This window comes from Cryptotermes secundus, unplaced genomic scaffold (genome assembly GCF_002891405.2).
Source record: "Cryptotermes secundus unplaced genomic scaffold, Csec_1.0 scaffold572, whole genome shotgun sequence".
NCBI classification, from domain to species: domain Eukaryota; kingdom Metazoa; phylum Arthropoda; class Insecta; order Blattodea; family Kalotermitidae; genus Cryptotermes; species Cryptotermes secundus.
Window position 1 is genome coordinate 1,391,770 of NW_019725849.1, and position 19,207 is coordinate 1,410,976.

Below are 19,207 nucleotides of genomic sequence, written 5' to 3' on the forward strand. Positions count from 1 at the left end.
TTATTATTATTATTATTATTATTATTTCTAGTGGGGTGGAACTAAGTCCCTTGTGCTGCGGCCACTTCTCGCCTATTGTACCAGCCCCAGATGATAGGTGAGGGTGATTGTGGAGCAATTGATGGAATGAAGATTGGCAGGGGAAACCGAAGTACTCGGAGAAAACCTGCCCCAGCCCCACTTTGTCCACCACAAATCCAACTTGACCAGACACGGGATCGAACCCGGGCCGTCGCGGTGGGAAGCCAGCGACTAACCGCTTGAGCTATGGCGCGGCCTTGTCTCAAGGTTAAGTAAGTATGAAATTAATTGGGATTATGAGGAGAAACGGGAGTGCAACGAGACATTACATCAGCTATTCCTACACTTCAAGGAAGCCTATGATTCAACTAGAAGGGAAGTATTGTACAATATTTTCATCAGTATGGGGTACCCTTCAAACTTGTTAGGCTAATTAATATAAGTATAAACACACACACACACATATATATAAAGTCACTATAGGTAAACATTTGTCTGATAATTTTCCTATCCAGAATGATCTAAAACAAGGAGATACTTTATTGCCACTGCTTCGGGACTTCTCTTTAGAATATGCCATTAGGAATGTCCAGGAAAATCAGGTGGGGCTGCAATTAAACGGGACATATCAGCTGCTGATTATGCTGATCATGTGAATCTACTGGCTAATGATATAGATATAATAAATGAAAACACAGAAACTTTAATTGACGCTAGTAAGGAGGTTGATCTAGAAGTAAACACATAGAAAACTAAGTATACGTTTCTGTCTCGTCACCAAAATGAAGAGCAAAATCATGACATAAGGACAGATAACAGATGTTTTGATAATGTGGCACAGTTCCAATATTTGGGAACGACAGTAACAAATCAATATTTGATTCAGGAGTAAATTAAATTCGGCGTAATGCTGCTACCATTCAGTCAACAACTTTTGTCTGTCTAAATACATAGAAATTAGAATATACAAAACTATAATTTTGCCTGTGGTTCTGTATGGGTATCTATCTTTGTCTCTGACATTAAGGGAGAAACATAGACTGAGGGTGTTCGAGAACCGGGTGTTGAGAAGAGAATTTGGACCGAGAGAGATGGGAAGTTGAAAAAAAAACTGAATAATGAGGAGTTTCACAACTTGTAATCTTCTACAAGTATAATTGGAATGACCAATGGAGAGAAGGAGAATGAGATGGGCAGGGAATGTAGTACGAAGTGGGACGAAGAGAAATGCATGTAAGATATTAGTGGGAAAGCCATATGGAAAAAGACCACTGGAAAGGGCAATATATAGGTGAGTGGATAATATTAAATTGGGTTTTAGAGAGATAGGATAAGGTGTTACCGACTGGATTGATCTGGCTCATGATAGGAACCAGTGGAGGGTTCTTGTAAACATGGTAATAAACCTTCGCGTTCCACAAGATGTTGGGAAGCTTTCGAAAGCTGCACAACTGACGGCTTCTCAAGAAGGGCTAAGCTTCATGAAGTTAATTAGTTACTTACTTGCATATATGTTTCGTGTGGCACCTGCTGTTCGTGCAGTGCCTGGTGTATATATGAGACATGTTGCGGAGTGGCTGGTACACATTGGGAATATGTTTGGGTGTATTACCGTTCGCTTGGATCGCGGTCTTGTGCTGCTGAGGGGGCCATGCGTCTGTCCCGACAGGCAGATGTTGCATCATTAGGTCAGGATTCATGCCGTTTGTTTACGGTGTTACTTGGCCGTGGCATTCTTCCGTTGGTTGCGCTCCTAGTGTCTTGCGTGTGATGGTCTGTGTGATGGTCACTCAGACCAACAGCTGTTTATGATAATCTGTTCTTGACGGATATACCTGGATGTTAGTATATTGGCTAATGAAACTGCGCACAAAAGTACTTCGTCACTATTCACTGTTTGTTTTGTGGATGCTGCCAAACACGCGAGAAGTTCGTTTCTGCACTTGAGAATTCGAAACATATTCTATAGCAAACACCACACTTAGTCAGATATTTTGGTTATTGCTTTTGAACTTACGGATTGTCCCATTCAGTGTCACTGCATAGACACGGCTCACGGAGCCAACCCCACTTCACGTCAGCACTGCACATTATCCAGCCCACGACTGTACACAATCATAAACATGATGCGTCGTATTTCTGAATACGTAACCAAAATGGATCCAGTTTTGGCCATATAGCTATAAGTTTTTCAAAGGATACACTGAAGGAATAAAATTATAAAATTGTAAAACATATGTATATATAGCGTATTAATCGTAAGTACGTTTTAGGTTCGTATTTTCTTACGTCTGTCCAGCTCGTATTTTTATGTAACGCAGAAGAAAATAAAGAATTATTTAATTTTTTTTTGTTTACTTATACGTAGGCATCTCTGGTCATGTAAGATTTGAGGCTTTCACGGCGGTGACTATGAAGAAAGCAGTCTTCTGGGATTTGGCACCGTGTATATGTGGTGTTAACCGACGTTTCGGAGGAACGTATCGCCTCCATCTTCAGGGTAGAAGGANAATCCCAGAAGACTGCTTTCTTCATCTCTGGTCATGTTGATAAGCAGCACGGGGAAGTTACGCAGTACTTCAACATGACCATGGGAAGTCAGCACGTATAGACTGATGGATATACTGTAATTAATAAGAGGTTATGTTGTTCGCATAAGTGTTTCTTGTACTGATATGAATTATGTTTACGTACGTCTATGTGGTTTCCTTAGTGCCATTGGTGTATTGGGGGTGTACTGTGTTGTGGTTACATTTTTTGAGAACTGAATTTCTTTTGAAATATGTGATATATCTGAATGGAATTTCGATGTTGTGTCAAGATTAAATTCTTACATTCTAATTCACTGCTTAATTACAACCTGCTGCCTTGAGTGGTTACCTGTTTGTAGCTTGTTTCCCCAAGTAACTCATTTGGATGGCGGTAGATGTGGTGGATGACTGAAGGTCGTGTGTTAAGGGTTGCCTAAGGGCCGAGCCATAGCTCCCACCGCGGCGGCCCGGGTTCGATNTGTTATGTGGAATATATATTTAAAAATATGTAAAATATAGGGCAATTGGTGTCTGTAAAAGTTTAGTTCATATGTTAATTATGTAAGGTAAGAATACAGATATGGGATCGTTCTAATGTATTTAGTACGAGTAAATTGCAATTCTTTTTAATTTTAAGAGGACATGAATATATTCCAACCACACAACAGACGCGGATGCAAGAATATGAAGTCTATTGTTAGGCAACGAAATTGTAAACACGCCTTTTAAAAACAGAATAGAGTGTTTTCGTGGGGTCCGCCCCGAGGCTATGTAATTAGGATCTCACGAAGCTAGAATTAGAATTGTATCGAGTTCTGGAGTTGACAGTCGAAGGTAAATGAGAAGAAATGGCACCTGGCGCGTTTGTGAGCTGATTGTCTGGAAAATGTGGAAGCCTCGACGTCTCACAACCACATGGATCTCCGCCTGTTAGAGGGATAGATTTACCTTCTTTACTCTTTATTTTTTTCTCTCTCTATCTGTGTGTGTGTGCGTATATATATATATAAGGGACAGTCAGTAAATAGGTCACAAATGGATATAAAACATGAAACATATGATAGTCGAACCTGGAATAAACATTTATGTCTCGATTTATCCTCCACCAACATTAATATACACTAATCCCATCGCTTAGTTAGTTATATAAGACTGTAAATAATACGCATGCGCACTGAGCCAGACTCGTGACAACTGACTATGTAGAATGCCCACAAGTAAAACTGTAAATATAGAAGACATGTACTGCTGACTAGGACCGCGACAAGTCACAGATCGGTTTTCCCATCAGAGAGAGCGCCCCATATCGACAAAACCGCAACTGTCTAACAGTTTCAAAAATGTGGTCTTGGGCTCTAGAAGTGGCTTGAAACCAAAAATGACTGGCCAACTGACCACCAGTCGTAATGTAACTTTGACTTGAGTCAATTAGTTAGTCAGTTAATTAGTTGAACTCTTTTCGGTCCAAATATTCTCCTCAACACCCTGTTCTTAAACACCCTCAGTATATGTTCCTCCCTTAATGTCAGAGACCAAGTTTTACACCCATACAGAACCACAGGCAAAATTATAGTTTTTTATATGCGTCATACACTAAAGATTGGAATTGAATTATTACCAAAAGTCAAAGTCATACTGCGACTGACGGTCGGTCAGTCAGTCAGTCAGTCAGTTAGCCAGCCAGCCAGTCAGTCAGTCAGTCTTAGGTCGAGCCCAATCTGGGGCTTATAACCAAATATTTATTACTGTATGACAGTTTCGGTCTTGCTATTGTGGGGCTCCTTCTCTGACGAGAGGACGGTCTGTCTTTTGTCAGAGTCATTGTCTGTAGTAGTAAGTCTTTTGTCATAATCTAAAGGATATTTACATTTTACATATTAAACATGTTAATATATATAACGGGTCTCTGTCAGTCCAGGCTCAGTAGAGCAGATTATGCCCTATTTCTAGTAGCTTCTGCTACAACGGCAGTCTAGTCACTTGAACAATTTATTACCGTATTTCACTCGTATTTATAAGGTTCCAGCTCTATCCGCATAGAAAACACCTTTAAATGGTTTTCCGTTTTCTTTATTGTTCAGTGTTTCTCCATTGATGTCGTAACGTGTTAAATTGACGTTGCCTAGAAATGTACCAATAACTACAAATTATTACATATTTCGTTACTTACTTTACAAATTCTGTTCCTGTTTTATTCCATTTGTGCCCTCGTAAAATAACGTTTTCAACTTTAAAAGTTACAATATATTCTTTTTTGTGTGATTCCGTTGCGTATTGTACAAAAGTTTCCCGATTCTTCACAAAGTGGTTCTGCATTATAAAATCATTCCTACTTCTAAAACACGATTCTTCACAAAGTGGTTCTGCATTATAAAATCATTCCTACTTCTAAAACACGATTCTTCACAAAGTGGTTCTGCATTATAAAATCATTCCTACTTCTAAAACACGATTCTTCACAAAGTGGTTCTGCATTATAAAATCATTCCTACTTCTAACACACGATTCTTCACAAAGTGGTTCTGCATTACAAAATCATTCCTACTTCTAACACTTGACATAATTGCACTGTATCTAGTGTTATAAAGCATCTGGAACCATTAAAAACCTTATTTTGTTATTCTGTTCGTAAGTTTCGCACTTTTTATACATTCTTCAGAAATTCGATTCCGTTGACTAGAGGGACAGAAAAAAAACTAAAGTAAAGCTATCCCTGTAAGAGGCCGTGAAGGCCCATAGGGTTGTGAGACGTTGAGGGTCCCACAATCGGTTCAAAGATGGCGGCAAGGTTGTAAGCCTCACGCGCCTGCCGCGCTTTACTCCCCAGGAAAATTATTTAATTAATTCCTGGTACTCATTTCTGTTAGAGGCTGAGTGAACCCCAGGGCTATGGTGCGGCTGGAAGGATTAAGAAAACTGAAGAAATCCAATGAACTCATCGGGATTCGATCCCGCGACCTTCCAGCTTGTAGCATAGTACCTCAGCCAACCATTCGAATATTGTAGTTTCATTTCATCGTACAGTGGCAACGAAACGCAGTTTGGAAGATGATGAAATTGAAAGGCAGGTGAAGTGCAAGATACGTGATGTGGGACTGCATTCTTGGGTGCATCGACGTGTACCACACAAAGGCGCGATTCAGTTAGACGATGGGACGGGGGTAAAGCCTCTATATACATCAATAACATCACAACGATATATGAACATTGAATTTTACTGTTTTTAAAAAAATTATTTAGAATTGTGCGGGCGCTTCTACTAGCGGCGTTTAAATGTCCGAATTCACGAATGTGTGTACTTTAGTCACGACTTTTATACCTTTCAATTCACCGACATGTGCACTTCGCATGTTAAAGGTTAGTAACCGTAATGTTACTTAATGCCTCAACTGATCGTCCTGAAACTTAGTACGCACATCAAGCCATCTGAGTCCATTTCAACGGTGTACTTCATAAGTCTCTTCCACCAGTAATGCTAACATTATAATCTCTCAAATTTTCTCAAACTTTTACATTGCTTGAGGGCCTATACTAATACTGCCACATGAAGCCATCTTTTCTATCAGTAATACCAATATTGCATCCTCTCAAATTTTTGCAGTATAACCGTAATGTTACTTAAATGCCCATACAAATTTGTATGTATATCATAATATCTGAGCCTATTTCAACGATGTATATACAAAATCCCAACAATGAGTAATACCAATATTACATATTTTCAAATTTCTGAAGCAAAACCTTAACAGTGCTTCAATGACTGCGTCAATCTTCACGAAACCTCACACGTGTGAGGTTCTGAGGAAGAGTCAGAGAAGGCGATCTAGCGATGAAGGCAACCATGTTACCTTAGAGCTTTACGTATCATATTTAATTATGCCAAGACTGAGTGCGATCGGATTCGGGAATACAAGGCACTATATATTGGGAAATTTCATAAAATAATATTGTATTGTAGCATCTCGTTGCATTTCTCACTTAATGGTCCTCAGTTAGGTCTATGGCCGCGCCACAGCTCAAGCGGTTAGTTGCTGGCTTCCCACCGCGGAGGCCCGGGTTCGATCCCGGGTCTGGTTAAGTGGGATTTGTGGTGGACAACGTGGCGCTGGGGCAGGTTTTCTCCGAGTACTTCGGTTTCCCCTGCCAATCTTCATTCCACCAATTGCTCCACAATCACCCTCACCTATCATCTGGGGCCGGTACAATAGGCCAGAATTGGCCGCAGTACAAGGGACTTAGTCCCACCCCACTAGCATTAAAATTTACTTAGTTCTACAATCTTATGTGTAACAGTTTGTTAAAACTTAATAACAGCCTGTTACTTTAAAAGCACTGACGACATGTTTCGACCGAAATTGTCATCACCAGGTGTTAAAAGTTGTGAGTGAGGAAACTTGTGTCTTTCTGCGTTGGTATTTTTTGTTGATACATGGTCCCTTGGTGTGTCTGTAATAAGTGTAAATTATTCTATTAGAATTTATGTTTACAAAGTTTTTTGTGTGTATTTTTTTATGTCTTCGTGATTACATTCCACCGTGCAATGAGAGTTAAGGCTGATATACCACAATTGTAGTTTAAAATAATGTTATTTTAAATAACCTCGTAGAAGTATATATAGGATAGGACTATGGGCAACTGTCTTGTGAAAAGTGGATACAAATTGTGACGTGGATGCATCAACCGTCTGATTCTGAAATTCATCTGTACAATATTAAAAAATGCAGTTCCTACCTCACAGGAAGCACAATCAGACTCCATTACAAAGACCAGCCGTTAAGTCTGTTTAAGAAAATAATCGCTGTTTATTATGGATGCACAAAATGCGTTAGTAAATTGTAAAGGCAAGGTAAAGTTGCCCCTGTGCTTAACTAGTTAAGCACTATGCCTTGGAAAAATATGGGGGAGTGGACGTGTACATTCACATTCTCTTGGCCTCGGCACTAGTTAGAAGTGAGTGGTCAGTTTCATGCACCGGACGCTTTATCCCCGGGAAAGAGCCCCCGGTACTCAATGAGGGGGGGGCAGAGCCGGTCTGTACGACATGGAGAAGTGAAAATACTTGACCTTACCGGGACTCGAACTCCAGCCCGTATCCAGTCGCTATACTGACTATGCCATCCAGGAGTAAATTGTACGACTCTTTAACATTAATAATATTAATTAATGTCTGTTAATTCGATGGTTTTCTTGTGATACTTTCTCTCCTCCTCATGATCACTTGATCAAGCTGAAACAGTAATTACATTCAGATGTATGTACATTGACCTGTGATTTTCAGAAACTCGACTTCGATATCTTGAGACTTACTCTCCATTCAGGATGAAAGAAGTTTAGCAGCTACACGAAACAAAAGGAAAAATAATTATTTTGTATAACGATACTAATTTCTTAGTGCAGGCATGTCCAACTTCAAACAGGTTGTGATCGACTTTTAGTGTCTAAACTGCCAGTGATCTACCACCCCCTCCTAACGTCGTACCTCACTTTAAGCAAAGATATTGGTAAAAATAGCACGACACATGATGTTTGTTGTAAAGTAACATACATTGAAAGTACAGACTACTTTAACACGTATTTTCCTTTCAAAATATGAATATAATCATATTATATTACAAGTGAATTTACACGCTTTTCAAGTATAATTTCCTTACAGGCCTATGAGGGCGACCAAAAATCGTCCCGCGATCGACGCGTTGGAACCTGCGGAAGGAGAGAACAAAGAAGTTGCGTACAATTGTAAGATAGTGAAGGATATTGTGCTTTTTATTGCCTGCCGAATATGATAAAAACGTTCGGTGCTACAGATCCCAGAAATTCCCACTAATCGTGGTACAGGTAGGTTGGACAACAGGTAATGCGTCAGGAAGGGCTGGTAAAATGATGGAAGTGTAGTATTTGTGGTCGTTGCATTTTTCAATTGACCTAATCCTTCCAGACGCATTATAACCCTGGGGTCGATTCAGCCTCTAACATAAATGAGCACCAGGAATCTTCCTGGTAGTAAAGGGCGGCCGGCCGCAGCGTAAGGCTGACAACCCCACCGCCATCTGCGAGCCGATTTTCTAGCAAATGTGGAAGCCTCGACGTCTCACAACCCTATGGGTCTCCATGGCCTGTTACAGGGATAGCTTTACTTCATCTTTACGAAGCAAATGGAAGACGCTGAATTGCACGGGTGATGCGCTGGAATTGGATTTTATTGCTGATATTTTCGAGGCTGCATTACGGTTGGATTTTAACACTAACATCGGAAAGGTTGCATTTAACTAATACAGCGCAAACGTCAAATGGGGTCCACTAAATAATATTTGAAATTCAGTGTCTATCGTACAGAACGCACACTGCATATCCATTACAAGCATCAGTTGGTTAATGCTATTCAGAAAGAGAGAAAAGACGTTGTTTATTGCGAGAATCATACAGTTCATACACATAGATACAAGGTGTGGGCAAAATGCAGATTATTTACTGTTAAAGTACGAGGAATATTAACTGCTGACCTTTAGAGAGCCAAGCAAACGAACTCGACGATACCAGAATTTCTTATGAATAACAGAGAGTGTATACCTATTTAAACTTCCAGTTGAGAAGTCGAGGGTCTGGGGTCTCCAGGACCGAGTTCTTTTCTCCCCCTGTGGACGCCATTTGCCTCATGCGTATTGACGCACTCGTGAGCTGCATGTTTTGGGGGGGGGTGCTGACGTCAGTACTGGCGTCATTGCTATGACGTCACGGGGTTTCCACTTGCGTCACAACCAGCATTCTGATTGGTGCATCGGCCCCACACGTCATCAGCGGGACCCAACATAATATTTTCAAATGAAATTGATCCACTCGTAACAAAAATTCGTCCTGGTTTCCTTCTTCTTCTTCATGGGTGTCGTTCCCTCTCTCAGTTTGTTTCTCTTTTTTTTTTCAGGACAGGGTGCTTAGGAAATTAATTGCCTTCTCAAATGTGGCTTCCTTTTGGTGTCAAAAAGGACCGGATTCCAAATTAGACTCGTCACAGCTAGTGGCCACTCTATGTGGGCCTTGCCAGTTGGTCTAGCATCCGGACGATTTACATTTCACTCAAAGAGTGAATTTCTATGTTTCATATGATTTTAATTTATTTTGCTTTTTATTAAAGGCTTATTTAGGAATTACTTCGGCCGCGCCATAGTTCAAGCGGTTAGTCACTGGCTTTCCACCGGGGAGGCCCTGGTTCGATCCCGGGTCTGGTCAAGTGGGATTTGTGGTGGACAAAGTGGCGCTGGGGCAGGTTTTCTCCGAGTACTTCGGTTTCCCCTGCCAATCTTCATTCCACCAATTGCTCCACAGTCACCCTCACCTATCATCTGTGGCTGGTACAATAGGCCAGAAGTGGCCGCAGTACAAGGGACGTAGTCCCACCCCACTAGCAATAAAACAAAGGAATTACTTCCATATATCCTATTATTTAATCTCGAAAAGTAGGACGCAAGTGAATAACGAACTGGAAACATATGAAAGTAAAATGTCGCGGCATGGTTTGAGGCGTTTTCCCAGCATTCTCTTGGAGGAACTGACAGTAAACAGCAAAACCTCAATTAATATAGCCGTTGCCCATTCTGGGTTTCGAAGAAGGACATCTGAATGCATCACCGCTGACGCCAAGTTGCGCCATCACAGGAAAACGGCGTTTACAAAAATTCATCTTTACAAGGGAGGTGCAATGTGTTTTCTGCAAAGTGGGACCTGATTTTTATATATTATTTTGATGTAGTTCATGCTGTATGATACAACGCATTCAAAAGTGACTGTTCAGAAACAAAACCTTCAGGAAATTGTTCTCTTTCTTCCATGCAATAAGAAGTCCTCTGCTCTGACCTATGCACTCTGCACCTAACGCGCATTGCGTTCACCCGCGGTGGCATCTGCATAGCTTCATAATGACAGTTCTTGAAAATAGTTTAAATTCACAGTTGATCCGATAACTTTCCACAGTTAACAATCTCATCCACAGGGGCACATGCTCGGTAAGATAAAGGAAACTAACTCACGAATATTTTCCATGACATATTATTACTTACTTTCTCATGGAGCTGAGCCCTTCTGGAGGAGCCGCCAATTCTGCAGCTACTCAAGAATTTCCCAGCATTTTATGGCTCCCGAAGGTTCATTACCGTGTTCACCAGAACCCTCCACTGGTCCCTATCCTGAGCCAGATCGATCCAATACATCCCATCCCATCCTATTTCTCTAAGATCCATTTCAATATTGTCAACCCACCTATGACATCGCCGGCTTCCCACCTCGGCGGCCCGGGTTCGATCCCAGGTCAGGTTATGTGGGATTTATGGTGTAGGGGGGCAGAATTTATCCGAGTATTTCGGTTTCCTCTGCCAATTTTCATTTCTCCAACTGATCCACACTCATCAACTATCATCCAGTGCTGATACAATGAGCCAAATAGTGGTCGACGTACCCGGTTAACTCAGTCTCACCAAACCCAAGAGATTGAAAAACAAAATGTCTGCTCCTCTTGCTGACACACATTGTCAGAGCAAAAAAAAAAAAAGGCAGCCCAGTAAACACACACAGCATAACAGTACGATCTGCATGATGTAGGACGCCGCTGTCAGACAAAAGAATGCCGTCTTCTGGGTTATAACGCCCCAAAATTTCGGAGGAACATATTTCCTCTAACATCAGGCTAAGCTCATAGCTTGGCGTTTGCATCGGCTTCCTTCCTCTGCCCTGTTGCTACAAAATCCTGGTATCCTCTTAACTGCATAACGTTGCCACCCAGAAGAACTCACTCTTCACAGTCACGCCGAAATCACAAACAGGTTCAAACCTGTTCAGATACTTACATATAACGACTTCAGTGGCAAATTTTATTTTACCTTCAATTGATAGAACCACCCACTGGCTTCTGGATTGTACGAGAAGTGCAGAAGACCGAAAACGACTCGGAACAAATTGTTTGTGGAGAACTAGATTTCATGAACTTCGTGGATCTGATCCCTTCTTGAGAAGACGCCAATTGTGTAGCTGCTCAAAAATGTCTCAAAATTTTATGGAACCCGAAGGTTCACTACCGTGTTCACAAGAGCCCTCCACTGGTCCCTATCCTCACCCAGATCGGACTAGTCCATACCACCCCATCCCATCTCTCTATGTTCCATTTTAATACTGTCCACCCACCTAAGTCTTGGTCTTCCTAGTGGTCCCTTTCCTTCTGGCTCTCACACCAATGTCCTATATGCAATCCTCCCCCATTCGTGCTACATGCCCTGCCCATTTCATCCGCCATGCCTTGATCATTCTAATTATATTTGGCGAGGAGTATAAGTTATGTAGCTCCTCATTATGCAGTTTTCTGTAGTTTACTGTCACTTCATCTCTCTTCGGTCCAAATATTCTCAACACCCTGTTCTCAAACACCCTCAGTCTGTGTTCTTCCCTTAATGTCAGAGACATAGTTTCACATCCATATAGAACCACAGACAATATTACAATTTTGTATATTCTAATTTTTATGTTTTTAGACAGGGAGAACTAGACATCGAACCTAAAATACAGTGACTCGCAAGTTAGTTCAGTGCAGGACGCCGGAAGAGAAGTACAGCAGCATATAGTGAAACAGCCATGGTCACAAGCAAGCCGACATCAGGACCTCAAGTGGCTATGACAATGAGATATTTACTCTTCCAAAATATCGACATTCAATACAACTATTTACAGAAGTGCAATATTCGACTACAGGCAATTTTGGATCGTTTGAATATTTTGAGTGCGGACATGGTAAAATAAAAAAATGGCTTAACTAAACTAAACTAACTCCATGGAGCTAAGCCCTTATTGAGAATCAGCCAGTTGTGCACGTACTCAAGAAAAAATGGCGTAGGCTCCGGTAAATATCAACCAGTGGCTGGAAAGGACCAATTGGCAGCCAGCCAAGACGCAGAGGCTACCCGTACAGAAGAATTGAAGAGCGAAATAAATGTCATAAAAATTTGCCGGAGCGGACTAGAAGAAACAGCGGCAAGCTAGACAGGCAGGTGAATGATAAATGAAATTCGAGCGTAAGTTCTTCATAATATCAGCCCTAAAATGCAGAAATATTACACAACGTATTTTCTGAGACCTTCAGTTTTTAATATACATCTCATGGCCAAATGGCGCAACCTATCAAATGACCAATCCATGGGCGCCTCGTAGTTAAAATAAGTGTTTAACGCAGCCTCCGGCAATTTCAAGGGAGACGTCAGTGTGTTGAACAGGATTCTCTTGAACAAGCTTTAACATGATGGAATCGACAGCTGTCAGTCTGTCACAGCTGACTGAAACCTTGCAATGATGTCTTCAGCAGTCCTGTGAGGGACTACATACATGTGCTCCTCCAGGTGTTCCCACAGGAAAAAATCCAGCCACCGAGGAAGCACAGAAGTAACAGTGTGAACTTTGAACACAACTTCACAGGTGAAGAATTCTTCTCTTGTTGACAGAATTCTACGGAAGTAGGGTTCATGTGTAGTGTGTTGATGTAGCCATCGCAAGTTGCATCCGCAGGGAAACTTCTGGCGGAGCACTGGTAAGGTTGCAGTTGACGTTGTGACGTAGTTCTCGGACGCTGGGTGCACAATGTCTCCTAAGCTTCCCCCCCCCCCCTCTAATTCAGCAGCTGCCGTTTTGGCATCTTCATTGGCTGGTGTCCGTACATTCCGCGGGCGGCCTTCCTCATGAGTGCCGTGGGTGTTACTCTTCCTGCCTCTCGGAGGCGCTCCTCCAGCCGTCGAAACACATTAGAGTCTGGATGACGTCAACCACGGTAACATGGCGTGTATTCCCTTGCAGCAGTACCGCCTCGACTATCAGAGGTACCGCGGTCTCAGTATTATTCCATGATAATTCGACCGAAACTGACCCCTACGGTCTTTGTACTGTGTCTTGATAAACCTAACAACAACACGCTATGTTGTCATGGGAAATAATTCTGCTGAAAACAATGTTACCCATTTGATATTGCTGTGTATGTCGAAAACTAAGCGTCTCAAGATGCAGGCTGTGTAAAAACCTTGACTTGTGTTTTAACAAATAATAGCAATATAGAAAATATGTGTGCGAATTTCGTGCCATCCTGTATATACTACCTAATCGACATATAACCTTTAATGTTTCGAAAGGTTAATAATTTCACGAAGAGATTTCAATCAGAATTTGGAAGATGATTGAATATTGATCCCACAGAATGACACAGAAATATATACGCCAACGCGAAAGGGGTGTGAAGCTAAAATTTCTTACCACTTTCACAAGGAACGCATGGAAGACTTCGATATTTGAATCAGCCAATGTTTGTAGGTGGAGAAGTAGCGTATGACGTCATTGTGACGATAGCATCCTTACTTATGACATCGGTGGTTATCAGCCCCACCTTATTTCAGAGTTATGGGAAATAAAATGGTGGACCAGGGGAACATGGGCACATTCCATTGCACCAGTGCTTACAGGAACATGGACTGAGGAGGTTAACCAGTGTAATGTTATGAAAAACTATCACCTGAAGATTTCAGTTGGCTGCATTCCTCATCCAAGACATAATTTAGTTCTATATTTACTTGTGGGGTGAGTAGGCGAACTTACATTTTCCTATGGCAAGGGGAATGAAAATCATGAACTGGGTTCATGGCTTTTCGTACATAAGACAATCATATGAGCAACTGAATGGGCAGCGTTCGTTAGTGCTAGGATGTCATACATAACACTAAGAGGTCGCTGGTGTGATTATCGTCGTTCTGAATGTTCATGTCCCAACAGATGATAAAATTGATGATATGAAAGATAGGATCTACGAAGAATTAGAACATGTATTTGACAACTTCCCAAGGTACCATATGAAAATTTTGTTAGGAGATTTCAATGCCAAAGTAGGGCTGGAAAGACATTTTCAAATCAACGATTGGGAATGAGAGTTTGCATGAAATTAGTAATGATAATGAAGTTAGAGCGGTAAATTTTGCAATATCAAAAAAACTTTAGGTCAAAAGTACAATGTTCCCACATCGTAACATCCATAAATTTACTTGGACATCTCCTGATGGGAAGATACACAATCAAATAGACCATATTTTGATAGATAGGAGACAGCACTCAAGTGTACTTGATGTCCGATCATTGAGGGCAGCAGACTGTGATACTGACCACTACCTGGTGGTGGCAAAGGTTAGGGAGAGACTGGCAGTGAGCAAACAAACAACACATAGGGTTCATATGGAGAGGTTCAATCTCAATAAATTAAACGACATAGAGGGTAAGGGGCAGTATCATGTTGAAATCTCAAATAGGTTCGCAGCTTTGGAAAACTTAGACACTGAGGTGGATTTTATTATAGCTTGGGAAACTATTAGAGAGAATATAAATATAAATATTGTATAAGCAACGATTAGATGAAGGATACTCAAAATTCTTAGACCAAAGAAAGTAAGCCAAATTGCAATGGTTAAAGGATCCAAGAGAAACAAATGGGGATAATGTGAACAATATAAGACGTGAAACCAGCTGGCATTTCAGGAACAAAAAGAGGGAATATCTGAAAAACAAAATTGATGAGCTTGCAGTGAACAGTAAGAACAAGAACATTAGAGACCTGTATAGAGGAATAAATGACTTTAAGAGCGGTTACCAGCCTAGCAGTAACTTAGTGAAGGATGAGAATGGTGATCTGCTTGCAGATTCCCACAACATTTTTAATAGGTGGAGGAACTACTTCTCTCAGTTATTGAATGTACATAGGGTCAGTGATGTTAGGCAGATACAAATACAGACAGTCAAACCGTTAATACCTGATCCTAGCCCTTTTGAGGGTGAAATTGCTATTGCAAAATTGAAAAGGTATAAACTGCCAGGCAGTGATCAAATTCCAGCAGAACTTATTCAAGCAGGATCTGAAATATTACGTTATAAGATCCACAATCTAATTATTTCTATTTGACGTAAGGAAAGGTTGCCTGATCAGTGGAAGGAATCTGTTATTGTACCAGTTCACAAGAAGGGGGATGAAACTGAGGGTAGTAATTATCGGGGGATATCACTGCTATCAACGTCATACAAAATTTTATTCAATATTCTTCTCTCAAGGTCAAGTCCATACGTTGACCGCCATTTAACCCCAGAAATATTTCTGATACTCATTTTTACCGCGTTAATTATAATTGTGAAAGAGTGAATGCTATTTCGTAATGCGTTGGTAAGATTTTTTTTGAAAAATTGCGATTATTCGCCTTTCCATAAATGTCTTTATCTGTCCGTCTGTACGCAAGAAACAACTACTGAAATGCTAAACCGAATTTTATTAAATTTTATATTGTTTTAGTTGTATTGATGTTTGTCTATACATTCCAAACTTTGGTTAAAATCTGACCACAGCAACCGTCACTCTGCGTAGAGGTCTACTTGCATTTCTACAGGCATATTCGATTGTACTCGCTAAATCAGAACGAAAAATATTTCGACAGAAGCTGTAGAGAAACACACGACGCATATGTTGTGCATAGTACACATTTTTCCATAAGATAATCAAACAAAACTGACGACGTGCATCGGTTTCTTGCGGTTTGAGAAGGTTATGCTTCCTAATTTGTCCCTTTTCATTCCCGAAATTAGAATTAGAACTTGTGATAAATACAAACACAGATGTCATTCTAATACGACAAATGCTGAAATGTGACTGCTCTCATTAGCATTCAGTTTCATGTTTGTGAGGTCTCGGGTTCCATTCTCTGTCCAGATGCCAATTAAACTTGCCTACAAGAAAGCTGCATTCCTGTGTTCCAAGTTCTTCCACTTATTCCCAGTTTTACTTGTATTTGTTGCTTACTTAGTTACTTTTCTTACTCATGGAGCTGAGCCTCCAATTCTGCAACTACTCAAGTATTTCCTAGCATTTTATAGAACCCGAAGGTTCATCACCGTATTCACAAGAGCCCTCCACTGGTCCCTATCCTGAGCCAGATTTATCCAGACCATACCATCCCATCCTATCTCTCTAAGATCCATTCTAATATTCTCCACACATCTACGCCTTGGTCTTCCCTGTGATCTCTTTCCTTCTGACTTTCCGACCAATATCCTATACGCAGTCCTTGTCTCCCCCATTCGTACTACATGACCTGCCCACCTCATCTGTATTTGTTGCTTATGTAACAATATAAACGTTATCACTACCTCTTCGGTTTCGATTCCCGATTATGTCATAGCATTTTTCAGTTGACCAAATCCTTCCAGCCGCAATATGTCCCTGCGCTCGACCTGGTCTCTAACAAAAATGAGTACCAGGAATCTTCCTTGGAGGCAAAGGGCGGTCGGAGCGTAAGGCTGACAACCTTAGCGCCATCTGTGAGCCGATTTTCTAGAAAATGTGGGAGCCTCGACGTCTCACAGCGCTATGGGCCTCCACGGCCTGTTACACGAATAGCTTTACCTTTACCTTCTACTAGTACCTGATATGAGTGTAGGTCGAAACGTTGGAAAATTTAGTAAAACATGAAAAGGGAAAGATACCCTAACCTAGATTCGAGTAGATTATCTGCATAAGAAGCGCTACGCCGGCCGCTTAGCCAACCTGCTCGGTCCTTCACAATTTATCATTGATACTCGTCGTCGAATTCTATGCCACACAACAAACTTATGGAGTCGAGGAAGTGTCTTTAAACAAGGTAACTTTAAGTAAGCCCACAGAAGTGAGGCGACGACTCCCGTGGCTTGAGGTGCGCAGTCGCTCCGGTAACTTAACCCTACAAGCATTCTCTAAAGTCAATTCTGCACTTAACTGTTATGTTTTCAAATTCTGATTCTGTCAACTTATCAGAAAACTTATAGCAGATTACATTCTTGGGTAATTATTGCTACTTTCTGTTCAGAATGTTTTGTCTTCCCTTCTGCTGTTTAAGAACATAAATATTAAATATTTAAATTTACACGAAATTGTGTATGTGTCGTACTTCAGTTGCTCGCCAGGCTTCGGCGCGTCAGGATCCGTATATTTACTCGTAGTGTGTATAGGCTGTAGTCGTATTTTAATTTATTGGCTATAGTTTTTAAATTACACGTACAAATTTAAAATGTGCTTGTCTCGTGACCTGTCATATCGTCCACATTACTCGCGAGCATAGCGAGTCACACGAGCACGAGCAAGAGTAATGTGGACGCGCCTTAATATAGCATCGGCACGGACAGCACACAAAAGGCCGCTTCTAAAAGTTAGTCCATTGTGGCGTATTACACAGCCGTTACCTATCAATGGATTTTTCTCAGGCTCCATAGTTCTTGTTTTAAGCAAAATATTAAAATACTATGCTATAGAAACGGCAATAATATCGCCAAAAGCAGCAAAACCGTCTGTACTATTATAAGATACTAGAACAGAGCGGGACATGGCTCTCATCTCTTTACGTTTTCGTTCTCATATGTTCGTTTTTGTTCGGAAGCGATATGGGGTGAGCGAGTTCGCGATCGAACGAAAAGCCAAGCAGAGGGCATGCTTTAAATTGCAGTATGTGCGAAAGTTCGTAATGAGAGTCCTCTTACAGCGGTACAAACCTTTGGCCATTCAGGGTATTTCCCAAGATTTTGCGATTTGCCCTGCTAAGTACAGTATGCGCCCAAATATTCAGTATTGAAACTCGCGCATCTCGAACGCTCATGTGCCTTTGTCGACGGGGCATAGCTCCAGCCGCACGTGTTCCCAGTAGTGAAAAGAAAGTTGAGTTGTGCAGTTGTTGGAAATTGGTCTCTCGACGGAGGAAAAAGTATTCATAGTTGAGTATTATTTCCGCTCATACGGAAGTGGTCGCCAGACAACTCTCTTCCTTGGTTTCGTCCAGAAACCGCTACACAGTACACGTGTGACGATATGGCGTGCCGTCTCAGCACACGGTACATTAGGCCCCTATTTCATTGAGGATGAGGAAGGCAATGCTCTTACCGTCACCCAAGAACGCTACAGGGACATGGTGATCAGACCATTTCTTCAGGATTTGATAAGGTTCTGTCGTGGAAGGGGCCTTCACATGAATAGACAGTGGTATCAACAGTACGTCTTTTCATTTCAGTACTGAAATTTTTGGCACATACTGTACTTGATGTTTGCTCGAGTTAAAACACAGAGTTACTTGAAGGGCAGGCATATACGGCGAGTTCGGGTTGCGTCTGCGTTTGCAAATTTGAACAAATCAGCGCAAATCCACAGCGTATAGGAAAGTGGACGAAAGAGCTTCTGATTTCAAATTCGTCCCTTTGCTGCATCCAGAAATAGACAGAGTAATTGACAGAAAACACCAAGTACAAGTCACAGAAAGCAAGCTTTCATCGTGCAAGTAATTCGGGAACTGAGCAGTGCTCACTAGTCTGGGTTTCCATAGATATTCTGAAGATTCTCGTTAGAAAGTAAGCTCGCTGACGTAGGAAAGGCAAGGTTAAGAAAGGTAAAGCTATCCCTGTAACAGGCCGTGGAGGACCATAAGGTTGTGAGACGCCGAGGCTTCCACACTTTCTAGACAATCGGCCGCCCTTTACCCAAAGGATAATTTCTGATACTAATTTCTGTTAGAGGCTCAGCTGACCCCAGGACCATAATGTGCTTGGAAGTATTAGGTCAATTTAATAATCTAATTACCTCATTGGGAACTGAA

General features: G+C 41.4%; 1 protein-coding gene across 4 annotated transcripts in view; it reads right to left on the reverse strand.

Annotated features, from left to right (window-relative positions):
• Positions 1-19,207, reverse strand: part of LOC111863748 (troponin I) — a 192,921-nt gene that overhangs the window by 124,891 nt on the left and 48,823 nt on the right. Inside the window, exon 1 of one of the 4 annotated variants that reach the window (XM_023850344.2) lies at positions 1,634-1,736. The exons of 2 other annotated variants lie outside the window; for them this stretch is intronic. In XM_023850344.2, the coding sequence (XP_023706112.1) occupies positions 1,634-1,721 (88 nt within the window). In that variant the 5' untranslated portion in view covers positions 1,722-1,736. One more of the 4 variants, XM_023850345.2, reaches the window with a different exon arrangement.